The sequence below is a fragment of the Echiichthys vipera genome (assembly GCF_963691815.1).
Source record: "Echiichthys vipera genome assembly, chromosome: 16".
NCBI classification, from domain to species: Eukaryota; Metazoa; Chordata; class Actinopteri; order Perciformes; family Trachinidae; genus Echiichthys; species Echiichthys vipera.
Genome location: NC_139841.1, coordinates 6,830,111 through 6,846,405, shown reverse-complemented (window position 1 = coordinate 6,846,405; position 16,295 = coordinate 6,830,111). Strand labels below are relative to the sequence as shown.

At 40.4% G+C, this 16,295-nt stretch overlaps 1 protein-coding gene across 2 annotated transcripts in view; it reads right to left on the bottom strand.

Moving 5' to 3' along the window:
* Positions 1 to 15,841, bottom strand: part of tcf4 (transcription factor 4) — a 293,844-nt gene extending 278,003 nt beyond the window's left edge. The window contains exons 1-4 of one of the 2 annotated variants that reach the window (XM_083929765.1): positions 15,708 to 15,841; positions 15,507 to 15,598; positions 15,151 to 15,189; positions 10,176 to 10,248 (exon numbers count right to left, since the gene is read on the bottom strand). In XM_083929765.1, the coding sequence (XP_083785891.1) occupies positions 10,176 to 10,248; positions 15,151 to 15,189; positions 15,507 to 15,578 (184 nt within the window). In that variant the 5' untranslated portion in view covers positions 15,579 to 15,598; positions 15,708 to 15,841. Of the gene's footprint in view, positions 1 to 10,175; positions 10,249 to 15,150; positions 15,190 to 15,506; positions 15,656 to 15,707 lie in introns of those variants that run through there. The other variant, XM_083929766.1, reaches the window with a different exon arrangement.
* Between the last annotated feature and the right edge of the window lie 454 nt (positions 15,842 to 16,295).

Below are 16,295 nucleotides of genomic sequence, written 5' to 3'. Positions count from 1 at the left end.
AAAGGCGCTGACACTTGTGAATATAACTAATAACTCGACAAGACTGAAAAGGAGCGAAGGAACTTTGACCTAAATGCTAACATCACTACGCTAACATGCTCACAATTACAATGCTATCTTTCTCATGTTTATCAGGTACAATGTGTACCATGTGTACCACCTTGGTTTAGTATATTAGCCAGCTAACATTTGCTGATTAGCACTAAACACAAAGAACAGCTAAGGCTAATGGGAATGTCATTAGTTTGGTCATGATGGCGCTAGATGAAAAGCGAGGGGGATCACCACAGTGATTACAGTTGATCCTGATAAAGACCAACTAGAACATTTAACTCAAAAACCCAAACATCAACCTCACTGGGATTCATTTGTAATTTGTTTTTATCCTATGGGAACCATAAATATCCAAAGCAAACTTCATGGCAACAGTTAGTGAGATACGTTTTCGTCTGACTGAAACTGCAATCCCTAAAGCTAGCTATCCACTAACATGACTGATTGAAACACAAAGTAGAGTAAAGCATTGGTCCTGTTTGCTTTGTTTCATTTTGTGGTTTTACACAAGCGTTGAATTACTTAATTAGTGGATCATTGAAACCTTCTCATAAACAGAGAAACAGAAACCCACTTGAAAGAACCGTAGTCATAATTAACCCAATAAAGAGGTACGGAAAACTTAATTTGCTATCTACTCTCCACAGGTAATAACCAGTTTATACTTTGAACGTATAAATCAGACAGGTAACCTGCTGCAGGTGTACAACAGATGCTTCCAAGTCACTTTCTGACCCCAGCCAAAAGCAGATGAATACCAGCAATTAAACAAAATACACAAACACTGACTACTAGGAAACAAATCATCGAAAAACAACACCTACAAAACAGTCATATTTATTTTTTTAAGCTGGCTTTAACATCCAGTTATATCAGTAAAAACTTTTCAAGCCAAGTAGTGAGTTGCAGGTCAAAAGACCACTAAGTTATATATAACCAAGACATCTAAAGAAATGTTGACTTCTCACCCACTTTTAGTCTAGATTTAACCTGAAATGTAAATCACTACATCAATGAGAAACAACCTAAAGCAAACTAACCCTAAAAAAGCATTAAAATAACTGATCTCCATAATTACACCAAAGAAAAACGTATGGCCAAATCAAAACAAATGTTGAAAGTTTTTTTTTTTTAGACGTCTAGTTTATATATAAGACCATTTCACGTTTAAATGACTGCAGTATGTTAATGGGAAACAGGTAACAGCTGTATGTCAGAATATTTAATTGGAATACATTTGCAGTCATATGTTGCCTAAATGTATAAAAAACAATACCAAATGTATCAAATGAATGCAGACTGAGAGGAAACTAGACCACACTAAACCAGAAATTATGTTTTTTACGTGGAATACCCACGCCTTAGAGCGCATTTCTTTCTTCACAAAATAAATACATGGAAAATGCACAGATTACTGTGTTTTACTTTTTATTTTTTACATGTACATAAAAATGCATGAGCCTGCAACAGCCTTGATGACACTTGTGTAGTTTGAGTCTGAACCCTGAAATGTTGAATATCAAATCTGCATGACAAATGTACCCTTGGGTACTGATAAAGGAACCTTGAATGTTGAGGCCAATAGAAAGCAAAGCTTGAACAAAAAATGTTTTGATCACAACAACAGAAACCAATCTAACCTCAAACAAACCAACCCAGGGTGAACACCAAACAGAAAAGAGTGTAACCTAGATGTCTGACCTTTTCAACTAAGTTTGGCCTACTTTGAATCTCTTTTAACCAGAAAACCAGCCAAACCGAGCTTACTGGCAGACATGACCTAAATCCAACTAAACATAAACACATCCATCAGATTCAGTAAAAGTGAATAACAAAGATCAAATCTACATTACTAGCTGGGCAAAGCAGGCAGCTGCCCAAAGGTCCCATCATAGTGTCAGCTGTTTTCTGGTCATTTGGTTTAAGTATATGAAAGACAAGTGAAAACCGAAATCCACTGACTCAGCTGAAATGCTGAGGGTTCAAGGAAGGTCCTGCATTATAACCTGTGTTTGTCTTACAAAAGGCCAAACCAAACAACTCATCTGAATTCAACTTGAGCCAAAGAAGCCAAACAGAACAAAGTATAAAATAATATCAACCCAACAGCTCAGCATCATCTTGAGGGAAAACATATGGAGCTCCGACTAGGTAGCGCGTCGGCCCGGCGAAGCAAGCGGCACGTCAATCTCCTGAGCTTTGAAAAAAAACCCACACAGAGTTCTCACAGACGCTAACCTTGAAATCACTGCCATTATTAGCAGAGTCATTATTAGCATTAGAAAAGCAAATGGGGCTAATAATATTTGCCATTATGGCTAAAAACGCCTATTAATCCCTAATCCGCTCCACAATTAAGAGCATGGTTGGGTGTTTTTGTGAGTCGTTCTGCATCTCCTTGCCGGGGAAATGAGACAATTTAACAGCCTCAGAGGCAGAGGGAGGGTGGAAGGGTGGGAGGGTAAGGTATTAAGTGACTGGCTCCTGCTCTCCATCTCTATTTTGAAAGCGATCAGCCAGGGTGTTTCTGAGTGACAGGCGTAACAGAGGCAGATTTGACTGGATAGAGACAAGAAGGTGGAGGTGGGGGCGTCGCTCGCTGCGTTGAAGCGCGTTATCTGTCTCGGTACAAGTGCATCAAATCAAACGGGAGAGGGGGTATTATTAAAGCAACCCTCTTTTTACTCCACTGTGAACTGTGACTTAATAAGCTATGCCAATTAGGGGAACAAAAATCAGGCATGCCATCGGGGTTGTATCTATCCCTGCCCAAATTTCTCTGCTAATGCGTGAAGCTCGCTGGCAGAGGCAACAGCGCTGCTGCGTTATTCTGTTTGGCTTTAACAAGGAAAAGAAGAAGAGGTGGCACAAAAATAAACTGAATAAAGCCTATTGATTTTGTGATCATCTCCCTGAGAGTTGATCTGTTTTAATGTCTGCTGATATTCTATATTTTTCTTATTGTTATTAAACCCCATTCAGAAACCAACCTGAATATACATCCTACTTCCAAACATCGCCTATTTATGGAAGTTTAAAATATCTTAACCTTCAGTGCCACAGACCTACATTATGTGTTGTTTTACGTTGTGACCCTTCAAAATGCCCTCGAACTTTGGTCTCTTGTAATGCATAGAGTGGAACTGACACAATTCAGCAGCAGTTTGATAACTTAATTTGTAACTTCATCATATTTATCTTATCTCAAAGTATTATATGAAAATACTGAAAATGACTTTAACATATTGCCCAGCCCAAACACAACATTTACTGTATCTCACAACTCCTAGGGGCATCCCCATGCCAAGGTTGGGACTTTAATCTGCTGCGGAAGTTAGGCCCAGTCACAATTTCCTCCTGTTTAAGTAATGTTTGCTACAAACTACAGCCCCAGGTGTTTTATGGTTTTATGAAATGACTGAGCCTTTACATATATATATATATATATATGTATATGCATTGTGTGTGTGTGTGTGTGTGTGTGTGTGTGTGTGTGTGTGTGTGTGTGTGTGTGTGTGTGTGTGTGTGTGCCATAGACTGTAAATAAAGATGGATGGCTTGAAAATGACCTTAAAGTCAAGTCAAAACATCTGGATCACCCCTTGCTGGTTGCAGTATAGGTAATTAACATAATCCCCTCCATGTTTACTAAATGGGACAAAGGCCAATCTTAAGACTTTTGTCAATGGGAGGAAGTGGAGAAGTGTCACCTGTCTTTATCTACAGTCTATGGGATACACACACTGCTGGTTTTGATCCGTCTTTGGCCTGTCCAAAGACATGCAGATAAGGTTAATTGGCGACGTTTAATTGGCAGTGTGACTGTGACAGTGATTGGCTGTCTGTCTCTATGCATCAGCCCTGTCATTGGCTGGCGACCTGTTCGAGGTGTACCCCACCTCTTGTCCAATGTCAGTTGGGATTGGCTGCAGCTCCCCTATGATCCTCAAAGATAAAAAGGGTATGGCTGTAGAATAACAGATGATTTTGGTCTCTTTGTTCATGGAATTTGTTATCAATAAGAACATTATAGTAGAACACCAGACAACTTAAGCCTTCCTTCCGCCATTTCCTTTCCTTCCCTCTTTCCTTCATTTCATTTTCTTTCTTCTTTTTCACCATACCTATCGTTTCTTCTGTCTTCACTTCCTCACCTCTTGCATCACTTCTTTCCTGTCTTGACTTTTGCTTTCCTTCTTTCATAATTTTGTTTCTCCTTTTCTGTCTGTCCTCCCTTCCATACTTTTTCATTCATGTACGTCCTTCCTTCCTTCTTTATTTCCGTTCAATCCTGTTTCATTCCTTTCTGTTCTTGTTTTCTTTAGTTCCTTCTTTCCGCCTTTTCTCCCCTTAATTCCTTTCTTTCTTCCATCTTCAGTTCCTTTTTCCTTCCTTTCTTCCTCCTAAACCTTCCTTCAGCTTTCCTTTCGTCCTTCTTAGATTTCCTTGTTCTCTTTCTGTCTTCCTTCCTTCCTTCCTTCCTTCCTTCCTTCCTTCCTTACTCGCTTTCTTTGTTTCTTTCTGCTGACACTTGAGGAAACATTTCCTCCACCTTTCGTTGCCAACTTCATGTTCCATGGCAACGGGGATGATTGTTTGCCCTCCCGCCCCTGAAGCCTCCCCCTTTGGTCCCAACTACACATACTCAAAATCTGTCAGACACACATTTTTAAGCTCAACATTCATTCTACTATGAACATACACATCTACACTCTCTCTCACACACACTCACACACACACAGACAACACACACCTCAGTCTCCTTCCAACACCACTGACAGGGAGACAAACAGTGGATCTGAGGTTACGCCGTTTGTTTGTTTTTTAAGAAAAAACACCACAACCAGCCAAGACCTGAAATAGACAAGTGGCGGTGGCAGTGGTTTTGACAGGCAGAGTGAAGCCGCTCGCTGAACGGCTTCATCCAGGAGGAGATTAGAGACACACACAGAGTTTGAAGTGTGCATTATCTTTCCAGGGATGATCCCAAAATAAACAACAACAATGGTGAAATCTCCCAATAATTAAAACGCCTAATCCACTTCCTGGTTGGTGATGACCGTGGGCTGAGCGTGTCAGCCGGGACTCGTGGGGATTGTGTGGCGTTTATGTTTAGATGCTTTTGTGTTTTAAGGTGAATTTAATCGCCCAAAATACGAGGACTTACATCAAAACCAAAATGCATTCATAGTATTGTGTGAAGGATGTCATTTTGAAATTCAAATTCTACATGAAGACGTGTTTGAAAAAAATGCAAAATAAAAAATGTCACTACATATCCTCAAAAGCATCAGATCAACCAAATCCTAAAACCTGTTTTTATTCCTCTGCCTGATTGACGTGTTATTTTTACACATGTGTTCCGTGCTTCAATCCGGCCTCGCGTCTCCTTTATGTTCCAGTTGGGCTGTTGATGGTGTCTTCTTTACACCTGTTTGGCAACCTCCAGCTATTTTCTGAAGCAGTTGGGGACAAACTGTGTTCTTTGTGTTTGGGAATTTCTGTGCTGTGGCAAAAGCCCTTAATGTAGGGGATCAAAAGTGACTTTGTATTGTAATTCACTGTGCTGTGGTGTAGGGCTGAGTATCAGACCTCTATACTTACTGTTTAATCAGATATTTGCTGCCTTGAATCATAATTTCCCAATCTGAGTCTTGCATGTGCTTTTTTTTTTTTTTTTTTTTTAATACTTTGCTCATCTTATTCAATGAAAAAAATGTTTGTAGGAAAACGTGATGGTTCTCATTAAATCATTATTGGTATTGTATATGTAGCATAATGCACAAAAAACTTAGCACCACAGTCCTTCTTAGCCTTCTGTGGGTGAAAACTCGCACTAGTTGAAAGCAGCTCGCTGACTAAGAGCAGGTCACGATTAACATGGTTGGTCATGCAGGAGGTGAAAGTCCTGCCCCGCTGTCTCTTCAGGAACAAATGAAGTTGAAGTTCATCATGCAGCTGTAGAAATTAACTTTATCATGTTTATATCCAGGCCACCTTCTCTCATGACATCATATATATGACATCTGAATACAAATAAAGCTAAAACTATTAAAAAAAACAGTTTAAGTGTGATGATGAAAGTAAATAATGTGTATTAGGGCTGGGCAATTATTCACTGTGATCTTTTGTCGTCTTTCAGTGGAATCAATATTGTGAAAAAATCATATTGAAAATTCATAATACACAATAATATCTATACAATAATGTATACATTTTTTCTATGTTGTTTGCATCATAATGTGGAATTTGAGGATTACTCAGCCGACAATTTTTAACCCTTTATGGGTCATAAAGGTTTCCCAAATCAATTTGGATAATAACTTTAATAAAACCGTCATCCAGATAGAATAAATAACATTTTTAGTTCATCAAAAGTTATTATGCATAACCATCTTGGTTACACGTGATTTTTACCTTAGAATTTGGTCATTTTGGCGGCCCCTGGGCAGCTGCTTTGTCCAAATCAGGCCTCCTGCTGCTGTGTTTAGCAAATATAAATGCCAAATAGATTAATATTAATTGATAAGATATGTTCATCACAATACAACTATTGTTGTCACTCCTCTCCATATCCTCGAGGATTTGGATTTAAGGATTTGTCATGATTCGCTAAAAGAAAATTCCACTTCAACTTTATTTTTAGCAACAACTATGGAGTCTTGATCTTAAATATCAACAGTGTGTTGGTTTTGTGCCCAGACAACTGTCATTTACATTTTCAAATTCGTCTTTAAAAAGATAGAAGGCTGAATGGTATCAATCGCCGACCCTGCTTTAGATTTTCATGATAGCAATTGAAAGCGTGACACCCCTAGATTGATAAAATAATTAATCCCATACAGCGAAATGAGAGTTTCATAGACGATGAAGAGAAGATACTAGACAGGTGTGAAAATTTACATAATATTGCCGGTATCTCTGAATGTGTTTTTTTTTTGTATTTCTTTAAAACAAAGTCATGGCTGTTAACCTAAACTAAACACACTGGACCCGGTTCAGTGTCGGCATGTCCCAGCCTCAGGCCTCGCCCCAGCCTTTGGAAACCGCTGCTCTCATGCTTGTGTAGGTCTATAGAGTTCTAATTAGCTGCATTCACAAACAGCGCCAGGCTCATCAAAATGCCGAGGCCTGCAGAAAGCCACAGCAGGGGTGAGCACAGTGTGTGTGTGTGTGTTAGTGTGTGTGTGTGTGTGTGTGTGTGTGTGTGTGTGTGTGTGTGTGTGTGTGTGTGTGTGTGTGTGTGTGTGTGTGTGTGTGTGTGTGTGTGTGTGTGTGTGTGTGTGCGTGTGCGTGTGTGTGTTGCATCTTGTACATGTGGGTGTTTAGACGTGTGTGCGCAAGAAACAGAGTGTGATTTGTGTTCAGGGATGAGTGAATGCGTGTGTGACACCAGTGTGTGTCCCTGTATCAAAAGAAAAACAAAACAACAATTCCAAAATGAAGATACACATCAAAGCAGCAAACTAAGGTCCAACACCAGCTACTGAGTCTACAAAAACTAGACCTTTTTTTTTCCCAAAATCGTAACATTCGCCGTTCCACCTTGCATTTGTATGCACGTCACAGGAGCAAACGACACCGCCGAAACTGCAGAGCACAAACAACAACAACCGAAGCAGTAAACAAAGAAGACGTCTCGGCATCTCTGTTTTCCTGCCAACAAACAAAATGGCTTCCGAGCGCGGTTTAAAGGCAAATAACATGAGCGGCAGCAACAGAAACGACTCGGCTGCTCTCTGTGAAAAGCTTCCAGAAAAGATTTTCAAAAAGACAGTATCCTGCAGAGGTTGGTGTGTGTGTGGGGATGACGTGAAATATAACACACATACTCTATAGTACAATAAAATACATGCCCTACCACCTGATATATGATCGCAGCAAAGAGGTGACATATAGAAGTGTACATCCAACCATAGTGAAAGCAGAAGCAGAAGAAGAAGACTACAATATTCATGTCTACCACAGGCTCATTGCAAATATTGTCAATAAGGAATATTGGAGATTAATTTAGAAACCTCTGCTTTTGTAATCTGTAAAATACATGACTAAAATACTGGTCATCAATTAATAACAGCTGTCAAAAAACTGTGTTAAAAACTGCAGTTCATCGAGTGGCTACTTGAGGCCGGCTCCAAAACAGAGTCACTCCCCATACAGCCCCATGTTATAATGCCCAACTGTACAGCAAAAATAAACATGTTTATCCTGCTACAAAAAATAGTTTGGTCTCTATAGATAATTTCACTTTTCATTACAACTATACAGGGGCGATTTTTTCCTACAACTCACTCATTTAAACCATATATAGAGAGACCACATTGCATCATCGCTCCACAATCAGGGATATACAAATTTTCTCCCTCTGAGTAGGAAGATTGCAATTAAACTCTTATGCACATAGATACACGAAAACATAACTCGGGAACATGTGTACAACTCACTGACTGACTAACTCACTAAGCAACCAATTGACTCACTCACTGGGCTGTGTTCAGATGAAAAAAAAACCCACATTACAATAATGCTGCTTCAGGCACCACGAAGACATGAGGTACAGTGCAGAAGGTCCAGTTTGAGTAGTGCATCCATGAGTCAGAATGCTTGAAGTTACAGTCTCAAAGATCTCTGTTTCATTCTGTTCTGCGGCACCTATACGTGGTTATTGCAGGTGTGTTCTCACTTTCACTGTTTTTGAAGTATTCATCTCTCTTTTTTTTTGTTCAGCCACAGTAACCATTTATTCGCGATTCCGGCAGAAATCGGAGAAACCTTAAAAGTACGCCACTTCGCACACAAGTGAACGGGAGCGCGAGTCTGTGGATGGAAAACGGCCACAAACTGTGCACCGCGTGTGATTTTGACCGTAATCCAGCGGCTGCATGAGTTAACATTTTGGTATAGGGGAAAAAAACTGACCGACTCAATCAAGCAATTATATAGTGAGTAGCTGGTAGTCATAGTTACAGTCTGACTCTCTCACTCGGTTAGCAGGCTGACTGGATGAATGAATGAATACATTAATGGCTCAGTGAATTAGTGAAAGAAGGGCTGACTGACATATGAAGCAACTTTGCCAACTCCCTCACGTTGACATCTATTAATTGTGCTAAAATGTCTAAAATCAAAGCCATCACGTTCCACCACTGATTCAACCAAACTGTGCCTGTTCAACACCAATAACACCACTCTGTAGAATAAGTGACACACACACAAACACACACACACACACACACACACAAACACACACACACACTGGGGCAGGAAAGAATGAGGGCAGCAAATCAGAAAAACAGGAAGTCTACTTCAGGAATGAACTTGAGCAGCTGAAAAACAAACTTGTTGCCCCAAAATCAAGAAACACGTAAAATCACATCATCACCAGATGTCTGTATTTTATACCCTAACATTCATAGGTTTGTGAAGTAAAGCAGGAACAAACAGGCACAAACAACACATGAGCACAGAGCCCGCAGGTATGTGGCAGGTGATTTGAACAAAATAAACCTTCAACCTGTTGTTTGGTCAAAAGCAAGCACCTAGTGTATCTAAAAATAGTCCCCACCAAAGGCCCTATTTATCCTGGGTTGGGTAGTGTTTGACAAAATCTATAGCAGCCACCTTATTTGTTAAAAAAAAATAAAATCATATAAACTGTATACATAATACATATTTGTCAGCCATGTTTTAAATATTTACATTGTTAGTAGAAATCGATGAGATTTAGACTGAGTGCCACTGACAGGTAAGTATTGAATGATGGATTAACCATAATCAAAGCTATATATTCACACCAACATGTGACATTTTGAGCAAAATTTTAGTAAAGAAAACTTCAACCAGCACAGCAATAAGGCCACACAGAGTTCAACAAATACATGAGCAAGTAACAGGATATTAAAAGAAAATTCCTGCAATTTTCAAGTCTCCTCAAAATAAAGCAAAACAGCATAAAACCCCAAAACTGCATATGCATGTACAGAACATGGTTACCCACACAAGAAAACCTAAACAGCAAGCGAAGCAGCAGCGGGCAGGTGTAAGAGGAAGGAGAAGAGGAGGCTGAGAGAGTCATTGAAAGAAAAAAAGAAGGGGGAAAAAAAAGGAGAAAGCTGACGTACTTGAGCCGGAGAAATGTCCGCTCCCCAGGGAGGTCGGCCCGTTCTTTCCACTGCTAACAGGAGGGGAAAACATCTACAAGACAAACAGAGCGCACATTACCTCCGAGAGCACTGACACTGCAGACAGCAAGACACATCTCCACAGATTCATCACTGCAGCTACACACGAAAAGCTTCTTTCCAAAACGCCAGGGCAACATTTGGCTGAAAAATGCTGCTGCCAGATTCTCATTATATTACAATCCTGCTAGGAAATGTCTTACATTTAATGATTACTCAATGTTCTACATTTTCATCTTATCAGAGCATTTTCTTGGCTTTTTAAATAGTACATATCTCGTTTTGGAAGGAAACTCTTTGTGGATATTTACCAAGAAAAAAAGTTTTGAAAAAAGTTACAAAATAATTTCCCAGTCTGGGATCATTAAAGTAATTCTATTCTATTCTAATCTATTCTAAAACATAAGGTCCATCATCACTAGGCCTGGGTATCACTGGGTAGAATTTAAAAACGAACATGATTTTGATTGATCAGGAACTAAGTCCCAAGCCAAGTCACTAATCAAGACCAGCAAGTCCTGAGTCAAGTCCCAGATCAAGACCAGCAAGTCCTGAGTCAAGTCCAAGATCAAGACCAACAAGCCCTGAGTTAAGTCCCAGATCAAGACCAGCAGGTCCTGAGTCAAGTCCAAGATCAAGACCAACAAGCCCTGAGTTAAGTCCCAGATCAAGACCAGCAGGTCCTGAGTCAAGTCCAAGATCAAGACCAACAAGCCCTGAGTCAAGTCCCAGATCAAGACCAACAAGTCCTGGTTCAAGTCCCAAATCAAGACCCCAAGTCCCAAATCAAGACAAACAAGTCCTGCGTCAAGTCCCAGATCAAGACAAACAAGTCCTAAGTCAATTCCCAAATCTAGATCAAGGAGTCCTGAGTCAAGTCCAGGGTTAAGATCAAGAAGTCTTGAGTCAAGTCCCAGATCAAGACCAGCAAGTCCTGAGTCAAGTCCAAGATCAAGACCAACAAGCCCTGAGTTAAGTCCCAGATCAAGACCAGCAGGTCCTGAGTCAAGTCCAAGATCAAGACCAACAAGCCCTGAGTCAAGTCCCAGATCAAGACCAACAAGTCCTGGTTCAAGTCCCAAATCAAGACCCCAAGTCCCAAATCAAGACAAACAAGTCCTGCGTCAAGTCCCAGATCAAGACAAACAAGTCCTAAGTCAATTCCCAAATCTAGATCAAGGAGTCCTGAGTCAAGTCCAGGGTTAAGATCAAGAAGTCTTGAGTCAAGTCCCAGATCAAGACCAACAAGTCCTGAGTCAGGTCCCAAATCAAGACCTGAGTCAGTCATGGCAGGTCCAAGGTAAAGTTCAAAGATGAGTCCGACTAGTTCTAAGTCAAGCCCCATATCAAGGCCAACACGTATAGAGTCAAGTTCCAGGTCAAGACAGGTAAACCAACATCAAGCACACAAGTCATTACAGGTACGTAACGCATCAAGTTCCAAGTCAAGTCAAACAAGTTCTAAGAATTTAGATTATCAAGTACACAGTCAGGTCCAACATCGAGACAGGTGAGGGAAAACTGTTCAATCCAGAGTCACTGGTGGATCTTCAGTCAGGTTTCAAGACAAAAAGTACCCAAGTCAAGTCCCATGCGAAGACAGGTAAGTCAAGTCAGATTTGACTCAAAGTCCAGAAGTCCCACACCAGGTCCAAGTCCTTTACTTCTAAAGAAGTCTGACTGTGCACTTGTAAATGTAACCCCATTTAAATTACAGAAATAATGAAATATTTTCAAGTAGACTTTATCACATAATATCTAACGGATCAATCACACTTGCTTTGTTATTTCTGTGAATCATTTATAGCTTCTGATCCATGTCGATGTGTGTTTAATATTGACCATAGCATTCTTTACATCCAATTGTGATAATCTGAAGTGTCACCTGTTGTCTGTCAGCTGCTGACGGGTTGATTTAAAAGTCCAAATATAAGAGTTAGTTACCATTATGTTTCATTTTTAGGCTTGATGAGAATATTGAGTCATTCCAAGTCAAAAAGGGCGAGTCTAAAGTCAGTGGGTGTTAGAGTCAAAGTCAGGTCTAGAGTAATCAGGCTTGTGTCTTTAGTCTGACTCTTGTCCAAGTCGTGACTCGAGTCCACACCCCTTGATGCCAGCTTCCTGTACTTAAGTGTTTTCAATACTCGATGCAGAGGACACTTTACGGTCTATACTGACAATGCATCGAGTTTGATACCCAGTCCTAATGATCGCACGGACGCCTAGCTCAGAGCTGAACGCAGATATGAAGAGTTTATTTTGACAAAACACTGCAGGAATATTTTTAGGGAAGGAGAAAGAGATCAAATTTCTCATTCAACATCTGCAGAAAATAAACAGGATCACCTAAATCACCTGCTCAATTTATTATAAATGTGTTTTCATTCAAAAGTGTCACTTCTGCCGAGTGTTGGACGGCTCATTTGGGAATGAAACACTTCATATCTGACTTAAACATATGAGATAATCATCAGAACCAGTTACCATCTGCTCTGCACATCTACAGGAAAATAAGCCCACGGTAAGACAGAGACTCAAGCTGAATACTGATTCATGTTGTTTTAATGTACAAGCTACTGTAAAGCTTCCCAAGAAAAGTGAGACACCTGACCCTGATAGATAACCTCTCTGGATAAACATCAGGCCTGTGTGTCGGCATGTTTGATGGTGAAATCTCAGTAATCGTGGACACACTCTGAGCATTTCCACCTTCAGATGCTGAATGCTTTTCAGGATTTGAGGTTGTTGAAGGATTTTTTTCTTTTTTTTGTCTTTTGAACACCACACAATATAAGTAAATTAAACCCTGACTAAAAAAATAAATACCCAACCTATCATTGTTCTTAATGCAGCCTGTGGGGCCTGTAAGTGTGTATGTTGCATACTGGAGGATGCTCCCTCGCGGCTGTGACAAATAAAGAGAAAACAAATGCTTGCAAAATGAAAGATCTCATTCTGATTATTAGCGGGTCTATCGATACCCCAGTCGAAGCACTCTGAGCTGCGGGTGTCAGCTTGTGGGCGTGCAAAGACAGATGATCGCATAAATTAATGTGACCGGCCTGCGTTTATAATGAAAGGAGACACATTCTAGCTGCTGCTGCCCTTCTTTGTTTGATTTTTTTTTCAGAAATATAATTTCATACAGGCTGATTGACATGTTTGGAAATCTGTAAAAATTCAAACGCAGGCTAAATCTCTATAATATTCCTGTCAATACTTCAGGGGCTCAAGAGCTATTAATAAGGCTTTTGTTTTTGAATTTTGTCCACGGTTTTAATCCTATAATATTCATATAGTGACTTGAGAGAAATATTTCACAGTATTTATCATTTACGCTGGCTCACTGTGTGTATTGTTATATAACATATATGTATATAACCACGCTATTCCTATAGAGACTTGATATGTCCAAGTGGTTCTCAATTATGAATATGTTATTGTTCTACTGACAAAATACCCACTTATAACAATTTAAAAATATCCCTATGATATTTTTACATATATATGTGGTGGTCAATTGTGAATTAATTGTCTTATTGTAAGCTTTTTAATAAACAACACCCCTATAATGTTCCATGTGTGCCACTTAATGACGAGTTTACAGTGATTTTATTGGACATTCTTGTTACTTATATACACTATAATACTTCTATAGTGACTTAACAATGTAATCATGATATACACAGGCATATACAGCCAATACAGCACATCATTTTTAATTTGAATATTGCTTTAGAGACATAATATATGCCTGGTTCTCTATTTTGACATAACAGTGATGTTATCGTATGTCCTTTGTTAAAATTCTCACAATAATAGTCCCATAATAGTCTTATAGTAATTAGAGATGCTCTGGCTTATGGTACAGTGAGTTGATACAGTGTGTGTATATGTATAGTGTTTATTTAAACATCACTAGAATGCAGCTATAGGGGATTATTGCATCGATTATATTGCTCTTTTTATAGCATTTGAATTCAAATCTCCTATCTTTATACTATTTCTATAATGCTCCTACATGGTCAGTGACAGTGTGTGTAGGCCTCAGCTCTCATCTTGTGATATCTGTTCATTGCATTAGCATTCTGATAATGAAAGATACATTCATGGGGATTTTATCTCCCACTTTTGCATCTCACGCAGCATTATTCTTATTCTAATACTGAGATGTCGTGATATTATATGTTAACAGTGTCTCCTATGATATCCCTAGACTGCCCCAGTCACCCACACTGTGTACCAGGCCTCAGCTGTGATCGCATGTGCTTATCACGTCAACATTCTTGCAGGACCTATAATATTGCAGGACATTTGACTGATTTTCTCTTTATATTTGCATCTTTTTCAACATGATGATAATGCTGTATTATTATTTCCACGTTGGGTAATAATATTAATGTCAGGGTTTTTCTTCCTTTTTATTTTGGGGTGTTTCAATTTTGTTTCCCCTCCTCCTCTTCAGACAAAAGTTGATCCCAGAGGAGGAGAGGCGCACAGAAAACATGGCCGAGAGTGGGGACACTATTTCCTGTCCGTCAAGTTCACAACACAGGCTGTGCTTTTAAAGAAGACACAAACTTTTAAACCGAGTCAGGAGTTTGAGCTTTGGAAAGCCTGCTGCAGGAACATTTAGACTGCGCAGAGAAAGTGTGACACATTTCTCTCTTTTCGGCTGCCTGTCTGTCTGTCTGTCTGTCTGTCTATGTGTCTGTCATGCAGGTTCATGATTCCACATCGAGCTTTTTTTTTTTTTGCATCTGAAATATTATGTACGACACGGTGCAGAGTGCATGGAGCAGCCCAGAGAGAAAAAACTCACACAGACAAAAAGAAACATTTTTCTAAATCCTATCAAGGGCAGAATATCAGGCTACACATGAGAGGAAAAAAGACTTAAAATGAGATATACTACCATGGATGTTGGGAACATTTTCAAATCGCTGTTTCGCATCTATAAGACAACAAAATTACCAATGCAGCATCACAATTCTCTGCACACACACACACACACAGAAACAAAAATGAAATTGCAAAACCAACAGTATGCACTGACTTTTCTGCAAGTTACTCTACATTAACGCACTTCTGTGCAAATAGTTGAGTGAAGGCTAAAATATGCAGGTTATGTGCCGTGCAGCGTTAACAATGTAAACAGTGGTCGCTGTAAGAAGCCTACAGGACGCGTTTAATGCTCTTCTACGGCTTGTGCTGTCATGATACTAGTCATTCTATTCATATCGACAACTAGAACGAGATCAATGTCCTTACCGCGCTGAAATCCAGCAAGTCACTCAGTTCCTTGTCCGTTCCCAAAGCTGCCATCCGCTGTTGATGATGCATTTTAGCAAAATCGCACGGACCTAAAAACAGGGAAACAAATGAAGAGACGGATAGATAGAAGGGGACAGGTAGACAGATTGATAGATGGAGGGAGAGAGGGAGGGAGAGGAGAGAAGAGAAGAGGAAGACCTCGGCTTTTTTTTGCGCACCGCTCCGCTCCCGGGTCTCTCTTCCTCCACAGCGAAATAAATCCAGTAAAACAACCTCACACGCAGCCCCGATCGCAATTCTAGTTCATCCTCGGAGCAGCCGCTCGGTCCCGGGTTCCTGGTTTGGCAGGCACGAAACAAATCGCAAGAAGAAGAAAAAAAGCTGACAGGAAATAAAAGAAGGGGGGCGACAGGACCGGAGTCTTTACGCGTGTGTTTTGGTGTGTGTGTTTTTTTTCTCCGGCCAAACAAGTCCGACCTCTCCGCGTCAAGACGCAGTTTGGTCCGCCGCGGCTGACTGTCAGGCTCACACGGGATATAAATAAATAACACGCTGTATCCCCGCGAGCCTCTCGGGGAGGAAAAGGACCACCTCAGTAATGCGTGCTGGTTGTTTTGTGAGTGCGTGCGTGTGTGTCTGTGTGTTGTGTCGGTGTCAGAGGAAGAGTCCAGGCAGTTTGAGCGCTGCTCCTGACCGGGCTGAGGGTCCCCTCCGCTCGGCTGCGAGTGCTGAAGATCCCCGGGTACGCAGGACGGAACCCATGTGCGTCTGGCACAGCCTCGGTGC